Source organism: Somniosus microcephalus, chromosome 9, assembly GCF_052327205.1.
Source record: "Somniosus microcephalus isolate GS21.2 chromosome 9, FLI_Smic_1.0, whole genome shotgun sequence".
NCBI classification, from domain to species: domain Eukaryota; kingdom Metazoa; phylum Chordata; class Chondrichthyes; order Squaliformes; family Somniosidae; genus Somniosus; species Somniosus microcephalus.
Window position 1 is genome coordinate 43,649,356 of NC_140995.1, and position 22,360 is coordinate 43,671,715.

Here is a 22,360-nt window from a genome sequence, read left to right on the forward strand (position 1 = left end):
GCTGTAACAAATACAGTGCAAACTCTCATTGTGCACCAGGGGATTCACCAAATTATGTTATTCTAATTTTTTTTTTGGCCCCTATTTGTTCATCAATCTTCTTCTCATGGAAGCGTGCTGTTTAAATCTCTGCTTAATTTACATACAAAAGGAACATACATGCAGAGATGAAACTTTAGTATCACAGCAGTGCTTCGCAAAGCAACCCCCATCATTCTCAGGAAAGAGTGTGCAATTAAAATCTAAGATACACTTCGTAATGAATATTTGCGATATGGCGAAGAGAAGAGCACTTTTTGAAATCTTGGCTTTCCAACTCATTAGCTATTTAATCCCACTATGAACTCCATCTTGTGAACTAGACAGCATTATACAATCCCATGGCCATGAATAAACAAAATCGGCATTCCCTGTACGACATTTTTACTCACACTGTGAGATACACCTCAGGAATATTCTAGAAAGTTGGCATAAAAGTGGCTGCATTTTTTAAGCTTGAAAGAACTTTTATAATTGGATGATACCAGAACTGAGAGGATATACTTAACAGGAAAGACTGAACAGGCTGGGGCTCTTTTCTGTAGAAAAGAGAAAGCTGAGGGGTGAACTGATAGAGGTTTTTAAGATTATGAAAGGATTTGATAGGGTAGCCGTAGAGGAGATGTGGGGGGGAAGACCAAAACTAGGGGCCTTAAATATAAAATAGTCACTAATAAATCCAGTAGGGAATTCAGGAGAAACTTCTTTACCCAAAGAATGGTGAGAATGTGGAATGCGCTACCACATGGAGTAGTTGAGGCGAATAGCATTAGAGGTATTTAAGGGGAAGCTAGATAAGCACACGAGGGAGAAAGGAATATAAGGATATGCTGATAGAGTGAGATGAAGAGGGGTGGGAGGAGGCTCATGTGGAGCATAAACACTGGCATGGAACTGTTGAGCCGACTGGCCTGTTTCTGTGCTGTAGACTCGATGGGCTGGATTTTACTTACCGAGACGAGTTAGGGGCGGGACTGCTGCCTTCCTGGTTCTAGTCCCGCCCTCAGCGACATCTTACGAACAGACGATATTTTGCCTTGATTGGCCTTGTTAAGCTCACCCTGCGGGCTTGCCGGCCAATTAGGGGAAAGCCGGTGTCAGATGATGTCAGTTGATGATGCTTCATCTGCCGGTTTTCTTAAAGGCATATGCAACACACTTGTTTGACAGATGAATTGTAACTACCTGTTAACAGACAGTTCAGTGGCTATAATCCTCTTACCCGCTGCTAGGAGTCGGGTCCCTGCGCAAATTGGGGACCCGACTCCCGGGAAGATTGGTTGGAGGCGGGTTGGGAGCTCCCATTCTTTTTGACTTTCCCAGCAGTCCCGCCTCCAAACCCGCCTCCTCAGGGCTGGTAAAATCCAGCCCGATGTAATTCTCTATGTAAATTTGCACTCTAAATGCAAAGGAGATTTTTCCCTTCTTTATCAGAACATAAAAAACAAATGGATTTTTGCGTTATGTATTGCAGCTTCAAAATACAAAGTGATCTTTTTCTACCTGCAGTAGTCAATATTGTGTCTGCCGACAGCATTCAACAGGACTAAAGAGCCCAACCCATTGATTTCCATTACTTCCAGGCAGCCAGTAAAATTGTTGAAAGGCTCGGCAATCTGCAAAACAGGGATTAACACTTCAAAATAGGTTGTCTAACATTTGCTGCTCAGTTACATCAAATTTTCTTGGAAATTCCATCAATTTCTAAATTCCCCGTGATCTAGTACCGCTTTCACGGGCACAGGCTGTTGATTAAGCGAGCATTGTTAGATGCAATAAGCGTTTGCAAAGCCAGTTATAGACACATTGGGCTGGATTTTGATACTGGAGGCATGTAGGAGGCGGAACTACAACTTTCGGGGTTGTAGTCCCGTCTCCATTGAGTTGTGGCCAACCCACGCGATTTTCACTTGATTGACCTTGTTGAGCCCACCCAGCGGGCTCAGCAGGCCAATTAAGGGCCACCCGGCAACAGGTGACGTCACAGATTGATATTTCATCTGTCAAGACCTTTGGACAGATGAAATATCAACGTTTGACAGCTGTTTGAAGCTGTCAAACACTGACAATCTGTACTCTGTTGATTCCTTCCTCTCAGGATGATTTAGAGATCTCTCCAGTACAGAAAGCTGAATGCTGCAACTTTTGACAGCTCGCGGCCATTCTGCTTTCTGTGCCGGTGAGATGAGGGACTCCCGAGACCTGAAGGAAGGAAGGCTGTAAAGGTAAGAAAAGGTAAGTAAAACTTCTTTAAACACTTTACACATACCAAACACACTTACCTCTGCACTCATGCACCCATCACTCACCTGAACAATGGACATCTGGAACCCTCCAAGCCCTTCATCCCGACGGCCCACCTCGCTAACTTGGCGTGGTTTGGAGCCGTCGGGAATCCCACACTTCAGGAATAAAAATAGGGATTAGGCTAAAAACTGCCAGTTAATTGGCACTAATCTCCTTCCCGCCTCGGGGAGGCGGGTCCCAGCACAGGTCGGGTATCCGCCTCCTTTGAAACTGGCATGGAGGCGGGTTGGGGGTGGGATGGGTTCGTGCCTCCCGATTTCGAGATTTTAACACCCCACACACCCCCAATCCCACCTCCACGGCCCAATGAAAATCCTGCCCATTGGGTCAAATGCAGTGCAGGTTTCGCCGATGGGAAAGCTTCATTTTACTTTCCGATCCCGTGCCCATGGGTCTCTGCCAGACTTGCAATGGTCGCGTTTCCGCTAGTTATAGTCACGCAATCCGGGCAGAATTGGCTGAACCAACGGGGACCGTTAAACGTGAGTTACGGTCAAAGTCCCTTGTGTTTATGGTTTCCGTGATCTTTTACGTTGGTTCAAGATTCAATTCATCTGAATCAGGCCCCGCCGACAAAACTGGCATCGCTCCCAGGTCGGCATTGCGAGATTTCGCCGATTGGGCTGGTTCAGGAAGGTTCTTCAAATTGCGCTCATTTTCTTCGCCACAAATGTATTAGTAGGCACGTTTAAAAGTTTTTTCAGATCAAAAATATTCTATGTACGGAGAAACTGATCAGTGTACACCAATGAAACTAGTAAATGGTTCCATATAATTTGATTAAGTCATTTTCAGTGATTTTACATCAGGTTACACTCAGGCGGTGGACTCGACACCCATATTAAAAAGCTTATTTTTGGTGATAAACCCATTTTCAGTTGTATTAATAAAACTGCACCACCTTACCGCTCTTAAATACATCAAGGAATACTGTTTAATGGAAAGAAAGAGAAAAGTAACCATTCTATTACGCTGCCCGATTGCGCTGGTTCACTGAAGATTTTACATTTGTCATTATGCAAATGAATTTTGGCGGAAACGTGAAGTCTAACCTAACCAGCGCAATTTTAAACGCATTTTGGACACAATTTCCCGATTGTGCTCAAAGCGGAAACTCTACGCAGTTTCAAACTCAGGACTTCACAAGTTTGTGAGTCTCTCAAATTGCAGAATGTAGTCAGCACAGCAGTAACAAAAGATCATAATTTGTTTTCAGTCATTATTATCGCCCCTCAATATTAAACTTATTTCCTCTTGCTCTCTCCCTGTCTCTAAGGCTATCTGAATCATGCATTCCTTTAATGAAAGGGGATGTAGAAATTAGGGTCTGTCCTGACTTTGCTGGTCTTTGCACGTGGCCATTTTTGGGGAATCCCGCTTCCTGATTTCCCTGTCCTCGCTACGTAGAAACACCTGGAGTCATCCCTGTACCTCCTCAGAAATTCTCAGTGAGAAGCAATTATAGGCACAAATTCAGATTCTATCACTCGTTAACACAGCACATTGGAAGCAAAGCCTCATTGCACCATCTGCAGAATCGCTGCGACTTAAAAGATAACTAAATCTATTTTAAAAATAAATAGATCTGTTCATCAAGTTGATGAATTTCAGGGCTGAAAATGGAATACTTTTTCCATTATGGATATTCCTAGCTCAAAGTTCAGTACTTTTAAATCTAAATTGTATTATTTATGCTTTCCGGCGAAAATAAAGTTTAACAATTTGGTGGGCAGGGGGCGGCAGGGAAGGAAGTGATGCAGCATGACTTCCTGATCACCACAGGAAATGGTTGTGACAGAAATTTTGTGTATTAAATGATTATTATTCGCAACAGGCACAATGGTTACTGCTCAGGTCCACAAACAGATCAGAAATGTTCTGCTAAGCAGAGAATATTGATTAAGGAGAAATGGTAGAGAGAAAGAGACTCGCTGGGTTTCTCCATTCCACAAAGATGATTTGTGCGAAATTTCCGATGCAAAACTGCAATGATTTTGTTGCAACGTGAGAGTTGTATGTAAAATAATAGCAATAATAATGATCAGCATTTGTCACCATAATAGTTGCAATATTATTCTTTCAGTTAATCCTACTTTTGGATATAACTTGCATTTATATAATGCCTTTAACATAGTAAAACATCCTAAGGCGCTTCACGGGAGCGTTATCAAACAACATTTTGACACCGAGCCACATAAGAAGATATTAGGGCAGATGGTCAAAGAGGTAGGTTTTAAACAGTGTCTTAAAGGAGGAAAGAGAGGTAGAGAGGCGGAGCGGTTTAGGCAGGGAATTCTAGAGTTTAGGGCGCAGGCAGCTGAAGGCACGCCCGCCAATGGTGGAGCAATAAAAATTGGGGATGCGCAATAGGTCAGAATTAAAGGAGCGCAGAGATCTCGGAGGGTTGTCGGGCTGGAGGAGGTTACAGAGATAGGGCGGGGCGAGACCGTGGAGAGATTTTAAGACAAGGATGAGAATTTTTAAATCGAGGTGTTGACGGACCATGAGCCAATGTAGGTCAGCGAGCACAGGGGTGCTGGGTGAACAGGACCCCATACGGGCAGCAGAGTTTTGGATGAGCTCAGGTTTACAAAAGGTGGAAGTTGGCAGGCCAGCCAGGAGAGTGTTGGAACAGACCCGCTTGTTAAGCTGCTCTCAAGTTCTCCCCATTAGCTTTAAACTTTAATTTTCAATGCGAAAACATTATAGTTGACACTAGTTAATAGGGGTATGGATAATATGGACATTACTTTAAAAGGGACATTTTTCTCAAGAGCAAATTGATTTCCAATGTATCTAAATCAGCACTGATGGGTTTTGATTATAGAGATGACCTGATAAATGGGAATCTTTTCATTTCCACTGCAGCATCCTAAGTAGTAGGTTTCAACTTTATTAAAAACTCATCCTTTGTCCTGTCAGTTTACTAGATTTAGTAGCCATGCCTAACAAGCTTCCGACCAATTCAGTCTCTGCAGTTCTTTAAACCCTTTCTTCCAACATTAGCGCCTTATAATGAAGACATGACTAATTCCATTTAGGACATTTTTCATTTTTTTGTCACAAACATGACTAGATTTCACATCGGCTGATCAGCACAATGCCCCTGAAGTGTCTGGGAGTTCTGCTTGCGCGGAGCTTTCTTGCCAAGAAAAGCTTTTAGTTCAGAATTAGTCTGAGTTGTGCAGTGAAATGATTCAAACCTGTAGAATTTTAGACAAAATGAAAGGAAGGCAACCACTTCAATGAAGATATTTCGTAGCTTTTAAAGTACAGTTTATGCCAAATGTCAAGAGCCACTTACAGTCCATCAGCGACTGATGAAACTTCAGGATCTTTTGCTTCAGAAATGAAGAACTAATGGGCAATTAGCACTGCGAACAATGGGGTCAGTTTTTCCAGTCTTATCTCAACTTTTGCATAGCATCAGTAGCAGGAACTAACAAACTATTTGCCCCATGTCCTGCGTTGCTCACAGGATTCCTAACCCCTGAGAAATAAATGAACATCAATGAAAATGTGAGGAGAAAATAAGCGATTATTGCATTGAATGTCAGCTGTGGCTCAGTGGGTAGTACCCTCGCCTCTGAGTCAGAAGGTTGTGGGTTCAAGTTCCAACTCCAGAGACTTGAGCACAAAAAGCTAGGCTGACACTCCAGTGCAGTACTGAGGGAGCGCTGCACTGTCGGACGTGCCATCTTTTGGATGAGTCATTAAACCGAGGCCCTGTCTGCTCTCTCAGGTGGGCGTAAAAGATCCCATGGCACTATTTCGAAGAAAAGCAGCGGAGTTATCCCCAGTGTACTGGCCAATATTTATCCCTCAATCAACATACCAAAAACAGATTCTCTGGTCATTATCACATTGGTGTTTGTGGGAGCTTGCTGTGTGCAAATTGACTGCTGCGTTTCCTACATTACAACAGTGATTACACTTCAAAAGTAAGAAGTCACACAACACCAGGTTATAGTCCAACAGCTTTATTTGAAATCATAAGCTTTCGGAGAACTGCTCCTTCGTCAGGTGAAGTGAAGAGTTGCATATAAGCACAGCATATATAGTCAGAGTGTACTGCCAGATGATTACAGGTAATCTTTCTAACTGCCCTTTATCACACCTTGGCAGAGAGATAATCACAGAAATCACAGGTGTGAATGGTGTCCAAACAGGTCAGTCAGGAAAACATTACATCAAAGAACAATGAGGTGGGGTCACAAGGGGTCAAATGTTGCAGATGCTGGGGTCACCTGTTTGGACACCATTCACACCTGTGATTGCTGTGATTATCTCTCTGCCGAGGTGGGATAAAGGGCAGTTCGAAAGATTACCTGTAATCATCTGGCAGTACTCTCTGACTATATATGCTGTGCTTATATGCAACTCTTCACTTCACCTGACGAAGGAGCAGCGCTCCGAAAGCTTGTGATTTCAAATAAAGCTGTTGGACTATAACCTGGTGTTGTGTGACTTCTTACATTTGTCCACCCCAGTCCAACACTGGCATCTCCACATCATGACTTCAAAAGTAATTCATTGGCTGTAAAGGGCTTTGAGACCTCTTGAGGTCATGAAAGGCATGATATAAATGCAAGTCTTTCTTTCTTTTGCATGTTGATGCTTTGTTACGGTCACTAATGATGAGGTCATGGAACATTCTGCAGCTGCAGAATTATGCTGAAGGTGAGTATTTTAAAATTTAAGTTGCATAGCATATATTTCTTGTGTATGGCATGGCAGCTGGAATACAAAGGCTGGAAGTTATGTTACAGCTGCACAGAACTCTAGTTAGACCCCATTTAGAGTTCTGCGATCGGTTCTGGGCACCAAGCCTTAGGAAGGGTATATTTTCCTTGGAGGGGTTGCAGCGTAGATTCACCAGAAGAATAGCAGGCCTAAAAGGGTTAAATTATGAGGACAGGTTGCATAGACTAGGCTTGTATTCCCTTGAATATAGAAGATTAAGGGGGTGATCTAATTGAGGTGTTTAACATGATTAAAGGAGTTGATGGGGTAGAGAGAGAGAAACTATTTCCTCTGGTGGGGGGAGTCCAGAACAAGGAGGCATAACCTTAAAATTAGAGCCAGACCATTCAGGGGTGATGTCAGGAAGCACTTCTTCACACAAAGGGTGGTGGAAATCTGGAACTCTCTCCCCCAAAAAGCTGTTGAGGTTTGGGGGGGTCAATTGAAAATTTCAAAATTGAGATTGATAGATTTTTGTTGGGCAAAGCTATTGAGGGTTACGGAAACAAGGCGGGTAGATAGAGTTAAGATGCAGATCAGCCATGATCTAATTGAATGGTGGAACAGGCTCAAGTGGCTGGATGGCCTCCTCCTGTTCCTGTATTCCTAGGAACAGCCAAGGCATCCAAACATAGGTGCTCAATGGGGTCATCAGGTATCGTTTCAGTGTTTCTTGCATTTATATAGCACCTTTCACGTCCTCAGGACATCCCAAGCACTTTACAGCTAGTGAAGTCATTTAGAAGTGACGTCACTGTTATAATGTAGGAATCATGGGAGCCAATTTTACATAGCAAGCTTCCACAAACAGCAATGAGGTAATGATCAGATCATATGTTTTAGTGATGTTGGTTGAGGCATAATTGTAGGCCGGGACACCAGGGAGAACTCCCGTGCTTTTCTTTGAAATAGTACCAGGGGATCTTTTATGTACAAAATCATCCTCTTAATTCCATTCGCTGATGTTAGGTGGCAGACAATTTCCCCTGTAAGCCGCAATGCCTCCTGCGCGCTCCGTCTCCCCCAACACGCAGCCCATTTAAATTTCTACGCATGCGCGACATCCACAATACAAAAGCCAACGAGCAGCCTGCGCAGGACCCCGCAGTTACAATCTTACAACTAATGTTCCCCCATCCTTACAATCGACTCAAATATTTCATAGCCTCAGACTTTATTCAGTAATCATCTGTATCAAATCACTGGTATTTATTAATCACTAGTTAGGCCTCAGCTGGAGTATCATATCCAATTCTGGGCACCACACCTTAGGAAGGATGTCAAGGACATGGAGAGGGAACACAGGCGATTTACGAGAATGGGACCAGGGATGAGGTTCTTCAGTTATGTGAAGAGATTAGAGAAACTGGCTAGAGAAATTGTTCTCCTTAGAGCAGAGAAGGTTAGGAGGAGATTTAATAGAGATGTTCAAAGTTAGGAAGGGTTTTGATAGAGCAGATAGGGAGAAACTGTTTTGGCTGGCAGGTAACCAGTGGATACAAATTTAGGATAACCGGCAAAAGAACCAGGGGGGAGATGAGGAGAATTTTTTTTTTACATAGTGTGTTCTTATGAACTGGAATGCACTGCCTGAAAGGATGCTGGAAGCAGATTCAATAGTAACTTTCAAAGGGTGTTGAATAAATACGTGAATAGGAAAAATTTGCAGAGCTATGGAGGAAGAGCAGGGGAGCGGAACTAATTGGATATGTCTTTGAAAGAGCCGGCCCAGGCACGAAGGGCCAAATGGCCTCCTTCAGTGCAGCAAGATTTTACGATTGTAAATTAGAACCGCACCTCAAGGAAACAAGAACTGACAATGGCACCTCCATGAAGACCTGTTGCCGTACCTGATTTGGCCTGTAGCTGGTTGGTAAGCCACCTAAAAAGAGAGGTCCTGTGCGTTGATTGACGAGGGCAGACCAGACGTTGCTGGGTGTGCTGGTCGCCGTGGTAACCCCCAACACTGTTACCATAGCATCGCAAGGTACCAGGTCTTGCCTGCGTGAAAAGTTAGAACATAAAGTGTGATACATTTTAATATTTAAAATGCACCTGTCAATAAAATTAAATTCAAAGTCAACCTACAGCTTTACTGAACTTTAAAATGTGTGAGGTATTGCGTTTGCATACCAGAGAGCGGAGTGTTCAAAAGTGTTGACTTTATTCTAATATACAAAGAACTTATTCATGTCATAAGTAATGGCTGCAGTCAATATAGATCGTTCTTTCAGATAAGTCAATGTATTTATATAGAAGTTGCATGTAATTTAAATTTTCCTTTATTCAGTTTGACCTAGCCAGATCACAGAAACAATGGTAATATTGTGTGACACAGCATGGATTTACAAAGTCAACAAATACACTCTGCATGTTGAGGCACTTTATATTTTTATAATTGGTACTTGTCAGATTAACATGAATTTATGTTCTATGCCTGTATTATTTTATTTTATTTTTAAAGTGCAAGCTGTAACTTGATGTCCAATAGTAATTTTCAAAAGTGGATTGGATAAATAGAGTCATAGAAATATTAACTGCACAGAAGGAGGCCATTCGGCCCATCGAGTCCATGCTGGCTCTCTGTAGAGCAATCCAGTCAGTCCCATTCCCCTGCTCTATCCCTGTAGATCTGCACATTTATTTCCCTCAAGTGCTTATCCAGTCTCCCCTTGAAATACTTGAAGAGGAAAAAAATTGTAGGGCTATGGGGAAAGAGCGGGGGAGCGGGACAAATAGGATAGCTCTTTCAAAGAGCCGGCACAGGCACGATGGGCTGAATGGCCTCCTTTTGTGCTGTGCGATTCTGTGATTCTATGTAACACACACATGTTGTATATGTTCTTGTGATATACTGTGCAGCAATCAGAGGGTGGCATGGAGCTCAGACATGCTGTGTCATGCAGCAGTAGGGCTGGTGATTAGTGATCATGATTCCCGCTCGGTGACTTGCGATTTCAGCCAATATTGGGAAGGCCACAAACAGCGACACAAGGCTTCCTCAAAAGGGAGGCAAACCGAAGTGCATCACTCCAGGCTGCTCTTGTTCGCTGCGTAGTGACCCGGTTACCGAACCGCGTTGGGTAAAGTATCTGCCCATGGCCTCCAGTTGCACAGGGATGTCACAGAGAGGGCCGCAATCCTGAGCAGTAGCTTTCCCCTCAGGAATGCCCCTTGGTGTGTTGAGGCAGGCCAGCACCCACAATTCCTCACATGGTGACCTTGAGGCTTTAGTCCACATTGGGAGATTTTCCAAGCAGACTTTTTGCTCTGGATATAGACACTGGGAAGGCTGCACCCCTATGAGAGAGCAAGAGAAGGAAAAGAACCAGCGCTAATTCCTGAGCTCCAACAACAAGGGATCCCCAGGGCACCACTTAGCAGTTAACTTGAATGGGTTTCTCTTCGGCCTGCTATGGCGAATAGAAATAAGCAGCTTCTCACCTGATATGAATAACATACATCCTCCCATCATCGACTCTCAGTGTAGTGTTAATATTGTTGACTTCTCCAGAAGACTCGCATAAAAACTGGAACTGTTGAAATAATAATTTTTTACTTTAAGGAAGCAAAGCCACAAGATAAGGGATGTTAGGAAGTAATGGCAGTTATTAATCATGAATAGAAAATTTTAAAATGTACATTTGGGACCTGCTAGACATACTATGGGGGCAATTTTAACCCACAAAAATGGGCGGGTTTGGGTCAGGTGGGAGGTTAAAGTGTTAAAAATCTGAATCCCAACCCTAAACCACCTACAACCCGCCCACTTCTGGTTTTAAAGGAGATGGGATGGGGGTGCGGGCAGGTAACCTGCTCCCAAGAGGTGGATTGGCACTTTAAATATGATAATGAGGCTGGAAGCCTTAGATTTAACCTACTTTTCAGGCTTAGCCGTGGCCGACCGGGATTCCCGGTCCTCGGGATTCCTGGCAGCAGAAGCGAGGCGAAAACAGCTTTGCGGCGCATTCCTTGTGGGCTGGGAGGAGCAAGCGTGCTTCCTCCCGGCCCCCTGAGCTCCCCAACCATCAAACCATCAGGCCCCCCCACCCCCCTATACAACTACCACCCCCAGGATCGGACACCCACCCCCCCCCCGTTCCCCCGGGGTCGGGGCTTGCACCTACCCGGGGCTGCGGCCTCTTCTCCGGCGTTCCCTGACCGACTGGAAGCCAGCCTGTCAATCAGGCTGACTTGCGGGCGGGGACCTGTCAGTGACGTCACACACATGCTGTGGAGTTAAATCTCCAGTGTGCGGGGAAACCCAGCCTTCAGGGTCTCCACACACTACTGGGCCCACCCCCCGCTCCCAGCACGTCCGAACATTAAAATTCCCCCCTATATATCCAACAGAGCACACAAGTAAGATAGGGAACATTGCATTCTATTCTCATATTACACAGAATTACGTAGAATGTACAGCACAGAAACAGGTCATTCACCCCAATTGGTCTATGCTGGTGTTTATGCTCCATACAAGCCTCCTCCCACCCCTCTTCATCTAACCCTATCAATATATCCTTCTATTTCTTTCTCCCTCATGTACTTATCTAGCTTCCCTTTAAATGCATCTAGGCTATTCACTTCAACTACTCCTTGTGGTAACGAATTCATGTGAACATTCAAGATATAATCACTTTTTTCTGCACCAATTCTTTATAATATAGTCATAATTTTATGAATTCATTTGACGATTAGACATCGAACCAATGAATATTGATTGAGCAATGCCAGCTAATTTATAGTTATGTCAGCTGTGGCTCAGTCAGTAGCACCTTTGCCTTTGAGATCAGAAGGTCGTGGATTTGGGTCCCACTCCAGAGACTTGAGCACAAAAATCTAGGCTAACACTTCAGTGCAGTGCTGAGGGAGTGCTGCATTGTCGGAGGTGCCGTCTTTCAGATGAGAAGTTAAACTGAGGCCCCGTCTGCTCTCTCAGGTGGACATAAAAGATCCCATGGCACTATTTCGAAGAAGAGCAGGGGAGTTATCCCCGGTGTCCTGGCCTATATTTATCCGTCAATCAATATAACTAAAAAACAGATTATCGGGTCATTATCACATTGCTTTTTGTAGAAGCTTGCTGTGCGCATATTCACAGAAACCCCACAGTGCAGATAGAGGCCATTCGGCCCATCGAGCCTGCACCGACACATATCCCACCCGATCCCCGTAACCCCTACACCAACACATATCCCACCCTATCCCCGTAACCCCACGTATTTAATCCCCCTACCACTAAGGGTCAATTTATCATAGCCAATCAACCTAACCCGCACATTTTTGGACTGTGGGAGGAAACCGGAGCACCCGGAGAAAACCCACGCAAACACGGGGAGAATGTGAAAACTCCACACAGACAGTCACCCGAGGCCGGATTCGAACCTGGGTCCCTGGCGCTGTGAGACAACAGTGCTAACCACTATGCCACCGTGCTACATACAACAGTGACTACACTTCAAAAAGTACCTCATTGGCTGTAAAGCGCTTTGTGATGTCTGGTGGTCATGAAAGGTGCTATATAATTGCACATATTTCCTTCTTTCTATATATTTATAACTATCATAAGTTGGGCTCAGCTTTTGGAGAATCACTTCATCCAATGGTGCCAATGTATGTTACTTTATACCAAATGGAGACACAAAATTTAAAAAAATGGGATGAATTTTATGTAAGGGAAAAGGTTAATAAAACTGGAGGTAGTGTCATCACAACCAAGAGGTGATGCATTGAGTAGTAATCACAGAATCACAGAAACCCCACAGTGCAGATAGAGGCCATTTCGGCCCATTGAGCCTGCCCGACACATATCCCACCCGATCCCCGTAACCCCTACACCAACACATATCCCACCCTATCCCTGTAACCCCACGTATTTAATCCCCCTAACACTAAGGGTCAATTTATCATAGCCAATCAACCTAACCCGCACATCTTTGGACTGTGGGAGGAAACCGGAGCACCCGGAGAAAACCCACGCAAACACGGGGAGAATGTGCAAACTCCACACAGACAGTCGCCCCAGGCCGGATTCGAACCCGGGTCTCTGGCGCTGTGAGGCAACAGTGCTAACCACTATGCCACCGTGCTGCCCTGACATCATAAAAATGCCAAGATTTTTAAGTGTTGTGGCTGTTATAGTGGAGAGCATTTTACTTCACTGTAAACCCCTTACGGGTAAAGAACTTTCCCTTTAAAAAAAGCCAGCACATATTAGGATGCCATACAGAACAAAATGTAGTCCATGCTCAATCTATATTAACTCATAACATTTATTCATAAACTTATGAATAGATTATAAAGAATCAGAAATAACAACAGAAAACACTGGAAAAACTCAGCAGGCCAGCAGGCCATACATAAAATTCATCCCATTTTTAAAAATGTTGTGTCTCCATTTGGCATAAAGTAACATACATTTCTTCTCTCCCACATGCCAGCTGTCTTTCATTCTGCCAGCACAATTCACACTTCATCTAGAGCCATCCTTTGTTTCTTAACCTGTCACATTACCATCTCCTCTTGCCTTGACAATCTCTTAATGCCTCTTTACTTCTCCTATCACAGACCATCCCTTTTGTTCTTTCATCCCCTCCCCATTTCCCAGCCCCTAAACTTGCTTTTAAATCTGTTCCATTTCCTGTTTTCTTTCCAGTTCTGACGAAAGGTCTTCGACCTGAAACGTTAACTCTGTTTCTCTCGCCACGGATGCTGCCAGGCCTGCTGAGCTTTTCCAGCGTTTTCTGTTGTTATTTCAGATTTCCAGCATCCGCAGTATTTTGCTATTATAAAGAATCAGTACAGATAAGGCTGACACAGGTTCTCTTTCCTCCCTTCCCCTCTTTCCCTGCCTCTGCACTTACTTAAAACCTGATTCATCTCTAACATTTTCCAATTCTGACAAAAGGTCATCAACCTGAAACGTTAACTCTGTTTCTCTCTCCACAGATGCTGCCTGACCACCTGAGTTTTTCCAGATTTTCTGTTTTTATTTCAGAACCTGCTGCTGAAATCCTCATCCATGCCTTTTTACCTCCAGACTCAACTATTCCAATGCTCTTCTTCCCGGCCTCCCACGTTGCCCCCTCTGTAAACTTCATCTCATCCAAAACGCTGCTGCCTGTCTCCTAACTGACTGTTCACCCATCACCCCTGTGCTCACTGACCGACATTGGCTCCCAGTCCACCAATGCCTCAAATTTAAAATTCTCTACCTTGTTTTCAAATCCCTACATGACTTCGGCCCTCCCTATCTCTGTGATCTCTTCCAGCCCAACAACCCTCTGAGATCTCTGAGCTCCTCCAATTCTGGCCCCTTGCACATCCCCAATTTTAATCATCCTATAGTAATCACAGAATCACAGAAACCCCACAGTGCAGATAGAGACCATTTCGGCCCATCGAGCCTGCACCGACACATATCCCACCCTATCCCCGTAACCCCACGTATTTAATCCCCCTAATACTAAGGGTCAATTTTATCATAGCCAATCAACCTAACCTGCACATCTTTGGACTGTGGGAGGAAACCGGAGCACCCGGAGGAAACCCACGCAAACACGGGGATGTTATGATTAAGGTTATCCACCAGGTGGTGCTGTAGCCAATACTGCTACTAAGGTCAGAGCTTTGCTTCCGGTATAGGTCAGCACAAGGTGGAATGCCAGGATGCTGATGCAGGCTGTCTGTAAACGTGTTTCCCAGTTGTTAATAAAGTACTCGTGTTAATTCTAACATCTAGCCTCTTTGAGTTCCTTGTTCCACTTCTGGATTTATCACATTTGGTGACGAGGCAACTAAAGGACCCTGCATAAAGAAGAAAAGTCTGCCGGGACGTTTAAACAACAAAATCATGAGCTAAAGTTAGCTACAAGCTGGAAGAGAGCATGGCTGCCATGGTAGGAACGGTTTCCGCTTTTGATATTCAAGCACAAACCTGGGAAGAATACTGTGAAGTGTTGGGTTATTTTTTCGAAGCAAATGAAATAAATGATGCCGGAAAAAGGAAAGCCATTCTGCTTAGTTCAGTGAGAAGCCAAACCTACAGTTTGATGAAAAATCTGCTCAGTCCTGAAAAGCCTGGAGACAAATCATTTGTTGAATTAGTGGCTTTGCTAAAAGAACATTTCAACCCTAAGCCTAGCGAGATTGTACAGCGGTTCAAGTTTAATTCAAGGAACAGGAAAGAGGAAGAGAGCGTAATGGACTATGTAGCGGTGTTGCGTAAATTAGCACAAGATTGCAATTATGGGAACAACCTGAAGGAAATGCTGCGAGATAGGCTAGTTTGCGGAATTATGGACAACCGAATGCAGCGTAGATTATTATCCGAGACTGGGCTTACTTATGAAAAAGCATTGGAACTTGCTCAAGCCATAGAGACAGCGAACCGAGATGTAAAAGAAATACAGGGTTCAGACAGGGCTAATGCTACGCAAGTTGCAGGTCAGGTTGTTGTGCACAAGTTGAACATGCATCAGAAACCACAACGTGAGCATGTGAAGGCATGTTATAGATGCAAGGGCGCTCACCTGGCGAGTGAATGCCGGTTTCTGGAGGAAAAGTGCTACAAGTGTGGGAAACAAGGACACATAAAACGAGCTTGCAGGGCAAAATCACCTGTGGAGGAATCCAAACCAAAAGGGGGGGGACAGCAAAACCAAGGGAGAGAAGTGAAAAAACATGGAGCACACCACATCAGCGGGGAAGCTGAGGAAGAAGAGTACAGGTTCATAATGTATAGCATGTTAGAGAACATTCTAAAAGTGGCTCCTATCACATTGCAACTGAGAGTAAATGACTCTAAGGTGAACTTTGAAGTGGATACAGGGTGCGGCGTGACCATAATGAACAAGGCAGAGTACTCAAAATTGTGGAACCGTGCAAAAGTTCCAAAGTTAAAGCCTTGCTCCCTGCATCTTAAAACATATACAGGTGAATGAGTAGCAACATTAGGTACAGCTAAGGTAACTGTGCAACACAGGGACACAGTGGAACAGCTACCTGTAGTTATAGTATCGGGTACCGGACCAAACCTGTTAGGTCGGGGCTGGATAAAAGAACTTAAATTAGACTGGGGAGCAGTACATCAAATAGATGCGGGCAAACAGTTGACTTTGCAAGAAGTGTTGAGTGAACATGAGAGTGTGTTCAAGGAGGAACTTGCAACATTTAATGGCCCCCCAGCTAAGATTTATGTAGACAAGGAGGCACCGCCAAGGTTTTTTAAACAACGACCTGTGCCTTATGCCATGAAGCCAAAGGTAGAGGCTGAGCTTGACCGTCTATTGAGAGAGAACATACTGGAGCCGGTGAAATGTTCGGAATGGGCAGCTCCCATAGTACCTGTTTTAAAACCGGACAATTCGGTAAGACTCTGTGGCGACTATAAATTGACTGTCAATCAGGTGTCCAAACTAGAGCAGTATCCTATTCCCAAAACAGAGGATCTCTTTGCAAACCTGGCTGGAGGAAAGAAATTCACAAAGTTGGATATGAGTCATGCCTACTTACAGATTACACTGGATGACGAATCAAAGAAGTATGTCACCATAAATACACACAAGGGCTTGTTTACATATAACCGCTTACCGTTTGGTGTCTCATCTAGTCCAGCTATCTTCCAGAGGACAATCGAAGGTGTACTGCAAGGGATTCAACATGTTTCCATCTATCTGGATGACATTCCGGTGACGGGAAGAACCGACCAGGATCATCTGAGCACTCTGAGAGAGGTACTACAGAGATTGGAGAGGGCAGGTTTCTGGCTCAAGAGGAGTAAGTGCACTTTCCTGGGGAATGAGGCAGTGTTCCTGGGACACAGAGTGGACGCCACAGGGTTCCATCCACTCAAGGAGAAGGTACAAACTCTGCAGGACGCCCCTGCTCCTACAAATGTGGGTGAGTTAAAAGCTTACCTGGGACTGCTGAACTATTATAACAGGTTTTTACCAAACTTGTCAACTGTGTTAGCACCTCTTCACAAACTACTGCGCAAGGAGACACAGTGGCAGTGGGGAGAGGAGCAGGGGGTTTCATTTGAACAGTCCAAGAAACTGATGCTGTCGTCGGATGTGCTGGTTCACTACAATGCAGAGAAAGACATCATTCTCTCTTGTGACGCTTCACCTTACGGGGTGGGGGCAGTTCTTTCACACTGCATGGAAGATGGAACTGAAAGACCAATAGGGTTTATGTCCCGAACTCTAACACCAGCGGAAAAAAACTATTCCCAGTTAGACAAAGAGGGGTTAGCAGTAATGTTTGGGTTACAGAGGTTCCACAAGTACATATATGGCAGGAAGTTCACCATATGCACCAATCATAAACCTCTTCTCTCTCTTTTCAATGAAATGAAAGCAGTTCCACAGATGGTGTCACCCCGGATCCAGAGGTGGGCAGTGACGTTGAGGGCATATGAGTATGTCATCGTCTACAAGGTGTGCAAGTACCATGGGAATGCAGATGCCTTGAGCCATCTTCCACTGCCAGGCACACCTATCCGTGCAGCTCCAGAGGACAGAGTTTTGATGTCGGAGGACACTGACACGGCACTTGTGACTGCAGAGCAAATAAGAACATGGACAGGTAAAGATCCAGTACTGTCTCGAGTTCGAGAATATGTGGTGAGGGGATGGCCACAGCATCTGGAAGGGGCTGACTTCACACCCTACAGTGTCAGGAAAACAGAGCTGAGTGTGCAGGATGGTTGCGTGTTGTGGGGAGCACGAGTGATTATTCCACAGCCAGCACGACAGTCTGTCCTAGAGCAACTACATCAGTGTCATCCTGGGGTCTCGCGTATGAAAGCCTTGGCTAGGAGTTACTTGTGGTGGCCAAAGCTAGACGAGGAGATAGAAAATCTAGTCAAGACATGCAGCACTTGTCAGGAACACCGGAAGGCACCAGCAGCGGCTCCTCTCCACCCCTGGGAGTGGCCGGATAAACCATGGAGAAGATTGCACTTAGATTATGCGGGTCCATTCATGGGGAAGATGTTCCTCATAATCATTGATGCACATTCCAAATGGATGGATGTTTATCCTGTAAATTCTGCTTCCGCCACTACTACAATAGACTGCCTGCGTCAGAGCTTCAGTAATCAAGGGCTACCGGAGATCGCGGTGAGTGACAATGCCACTTGTTCTGTGAGTACAGAGACAAAAGAGTTCTTGAGAAAAAATGGCATAGTGCAGGTGACCTCAGCTCCATATCATCTGTCCTCGAATGGACTTGCGGAGAGAGCCGTACAAACATTTAAGGAGATGATGAAAAAAAGTGCAGAAGGGAGTTTAACAGCGAAAGTGTCACGGGTTCTGTTCAGCTACAGAATAACACCTCAATCCACCACAGTACTCTTTCCTGCTGAGATGTTATTAGGTCGTAGACTACGCTCCACTCTTGACCTTGTCCACCCAGACCTAAAAAGGAAAATAGAAAACAGACAAAACAAACAAAAAGAGAACCATGACAAAAGAACAAAGAGCCGAAGTTCTGGAGAAGGAGATGCGATCCTTACCAGGAATTTCAGTTATGGACCAAAGTGGATTCCTGGCTTCATAGACTAAATGACAGGTCCAGTATCATACAAGGTCATGTTGGGAGATGGTAGGGTAGTACGCAGACATGTAGATCAGATACTTCCCAGACAAGGGCAGCACGGTGGCATAGTGGTTAGCACTGTTGCCTCACAGCGCCAGGGACCCGGGTTCGAATCCGGCCTCGGGTGACTGTCTGTGTGGAGTTTGCACATTCTCCCCGTGTTTGCGTGGGTTTCCTCCGGGTGCTCCGGTTTCCTCCCACAGTCCAAAGATGTGCGGGTTAGGTTGATTGGCTATGATAAATTGACCCTTAGTGTTAGGGGGATTAAATACGTGGGGTTACGGGGATAGGGTGGGATATGTGTTGGTGTAGGGGTTACGGGGATCGGGTGGGATATGTGTCGGTGCTGGCTCGATGGTCTGAAATGGCCTCGATCTGCATTGTGGGGTTTCTGTGATTCTGTGAAGGGGAAATTGAAATGAAGGTTCCAGATGCAATGACTGAAGACAGGGTTGCCCCCAGTTATCCAAGTGCATCTGTGGTGCCACCACCAGGGACAGAGATAATTCCACAGGAACCTATCCGTCAAGAGGAAACCATCGTTGCAGAGTCAGATACTCAGCACTGCTCAGGAGCAGCTGGTGGCTTCACCACAAACAAGCAGGGACTTTACTGTTAGACGTTCACAAAGGACTCGCAAGCCACCAGAGAGATTGATACTGAACTGTTAGATTCGTCAAGTATGGAACATGATGAATGGAGACTCCTTATATGACCCTCAGGAATGGTTGTTTGTTAAGAAATTCATACTGAAATCTTAAGGGGAGAGGGATATAGTAATCTGGGATGTTATGATTAAGGTTATCCACCAGGTGGTGCTGTAGCCAATGCTGGTACTAAGGTCAGAGGTTTGCTTCCGGTATAGGTCAGCACAAGGTGGAATGCCAGGATGCTGATGCAGGCTGTCTGTAAATGTATTTCCCAGCTGTTAATAAAGTACTCGTGTTAATTCTAACATCTAGCCTCTTTGAGTTCCTTGTTCCACTTCTGGATTTATCACACATCCCACCATTGGTGGCCGTGCCTTCAGCTGCCTAGGCCCCAAGCTCTGGAATTCCCTCCCTAAACCTCTCCACCTCTCTTTCCTCCTTTAAGACGCTCCTTAAAACCTACCTCTTTGACCAAGCTTTTGTTCATCTGTCCAAATATCTCTTTATGTGGCTCAGTGTCAAATTTTGTCTGATAATGCTCCTGTGAAGCGCCTTGGGAAGTTTTACTACATTAAAGCCGCTATATAAATGCAAGTTGTTGTTGTGAGAATAAAACTCAAGCCTCTTTGCTCTAAAGAAAAAAGAAAGCACTTGCATTTATACAGTGCCTTTCACAACCTCAGCCAATGAAGTACTATTGAAGTGTAGAGACTGTTGTAGTGTAGGAAACGCAGCAGCTAATTTGCACCTAGCAAGGTCCCACGAACAGCAATGTGATCAATGACCAGATAATCTGATTTAGTGCTGTTGGCTGAGGGATAAATGATGGGCCAGGACACCGGGGAGAACTCCCCTGCTCTTCTTCAGAATAGTGCCGTGGGATCTTTTACATCCACCTGAGAGGGCAGACGGGGCCTTACAGTCTCAGAACTTAACAAGTGCAAGGCACATATTAAAAAAAAACGTTATCAAATTGACCATTAACATTTAATGCAAAAATAATGGGCAGCCTACATTTGAAATGCAGCTCATCTTGATTAACACTCTCAGTTAACTTTCTTTAAAGGGTGTAAACTGTCCTCAGCAGTGTAAAATCTGGTAGCCTGTGATAGCCGAAAAGGTTTGCATGTCTGGAGATCTGTTTATAAGAAGTTTATTAAAGATTAATGTCAGACATACATGTGCTTTTATTTATCATGTTTCAAAATGGCGGTCGGATGTGTGAAAACAGCAACGTGACAGTAATACACTCCAAATCACCTTCAGAAGGCACAGGTCTCGAAGAAGCATCTTTCATTTTGTTTAACATGTTCGCATCAGGCTGCTGGTCGCAGTTGATCTAGGTGTAAATTGTATTGGGTATTTATAACTACTGCAAACTAGGATGGGGAAGGTTGTCCACAACTGCAGTGGTTCTTAAGCTGTAGACACTGAATTTTTAAAGCAGCTACGTTGCTTATTGTTAATAATCCTAAAAAATAAAATGGGGGAGAAATTCGGTATCGCCCCGTTTGGGGCGCAATTATCGGCCGGGCGCAAAGTTTAGCGCCTGGCGCTAATTATTGCCTCCGACTGCAAACTTGGCTTCTGTCGCTCCTGGAGGTGATTGGAGCGCTAAATCAGGTGCTACACACCTCTCTTAAGGTGCTAACACCGAGGAGCGAGGCGTTACCTCAGAGCGCTGATGAAGCTCATGTGATGTCAGTCAGCAATGGAACACAGACACACTGGCGCCGACCAGTTCTTAAAGGGGAGGGTCGATCTTGCTCTCCATCCACACCCTGCTCATTGCAGCCTTGAATCTCCGCCTGGAGAGACCTGTACATCAAATCTGCTGGAAAGAACAATGGAGAGGCCCAGGGAAAGAGCTCAGAGTGCAGCCCGCAGTCTCTTCTAAATCGATGCAAGGAAGGTCAAATCAAAATGAACCTGCAAAGTGCTGCTCAGTACCCAATACTCTTTCGCACAGCGTTGAATCTCTCCAGAAGTCTCTCTCTCTCTCTCAGAATGCGTGGTGCAAAAATATCGCCGACAAAAAAAGGCAGGAAGCGGCTGCCTTTAAATAGTGCTCCCCCAGTCCCTTCCCAACTGCAAAACGTTCCCCTCAACCTGTCGTTGCTAGCGGCAGGCGGAAAGGCAGGGGGTGCCACTCAATAACTGGTCCGGGGTGCTACCAGGGCGTTGCACGCTCAACTGACGTCACGATCAGCGGGCGCAGGAGATCATGGTGGTAGTGCTTGACGCCGCCGCGAAATGTCTGGTCAATTTCGTGAGCGGTGCAAACATTGCCGCGCCCGGGTGTTAGTTGCTTTGCGCCCCATTAGCGACCTCTTAGGTCGCTAACGGGAGGCGCAAAGCAACCGAATTTTTCCCCCTCTGTTTCTAGCCCTAACCACTAACTCCTAACCCTAACCACTAACCCAATCACTAACCCTAACCACTATCTCCTAACCACTATCTCCTAACACTAGCCCTTAATGTTAACCACCAGCCCTATTCCTAACCACTAACCCAACCACTAACCCTAGCCCCAACCCTAAGCACGAACATTAAATCTAATCATGAACTCCTAACCACTAACAGTAGCCCTAACCCTAACCACTATCTCCTAACCACTAACTCAACCCTAACACTAACCCTAACCACTCACACTAACCCTTAACACTAACCACTAACCCTATTCCCAACCACTAACCTGACCACTAATCCTAGCCCCAACCCTAACCACTAACACTAAACCTAACCACGAACTCCTAACTGCTAACACTAGCCCTGACCCTAACCACTAACTCTAACCCTAACACTAACCCATAACCCTAACCATTAACCTTATCTTAACGACTAACTGAACCAACATCCCTAATCCTAACCACTAATACTAAGCCTAACCACAAAATGCTAACCACTAACCCCAACCATTTGAGCTGGATATTTGTCTCTTTTGCACATGGTCCCACAAGCCTCTCCCAAGCTTGTTGAAGATGTTCCAAGATATCAGCTGGTGATATGAGGCCAGATGC

General features: G+C 45.0%; 1 protein-coding gene across 11 annotated transcripts in view; it reads right to left on the reverse strand.

The window, feature by feature from the left end:
* Nucleotides 1-1,521: 1,521 nt before the first annotated feature.
* The window catches only part of LOC147112361 (protein eyes shut homolog), a 2,879,641-nt gene continuing 2,858,802 nt past the window's right edge, over nt 1,522-22,360 (reverse strand). For 10 of the 11 annotated variants that reach the window (XM_085996552.1, XM_085996547.1, XM_085996551.1 and 7 more), the window contains 3 exons: nt 10,534-10,625; nt 8,940-9,090; nt 1,524-1,655 (listed from right to left, as the gene is read on the reverse strand). In XM_085996552.1, coding sequence (XP_085852678.1) covers nt 1,539-1,655; nt 8,940-9,090; nt 10,534-10,625 — 360 coding nt within the window. In that variant the 3' untranslated portion in view covers nt 1,524-1,538. Of the gene's footprint in view, nt 1,656-8,939; nt 9,091-10,533; nt 10,626-22,360 lie in introns of all 11 variants that reach the window. The other variant, XM_085996555.1, reaches the window with a different exon arrangement.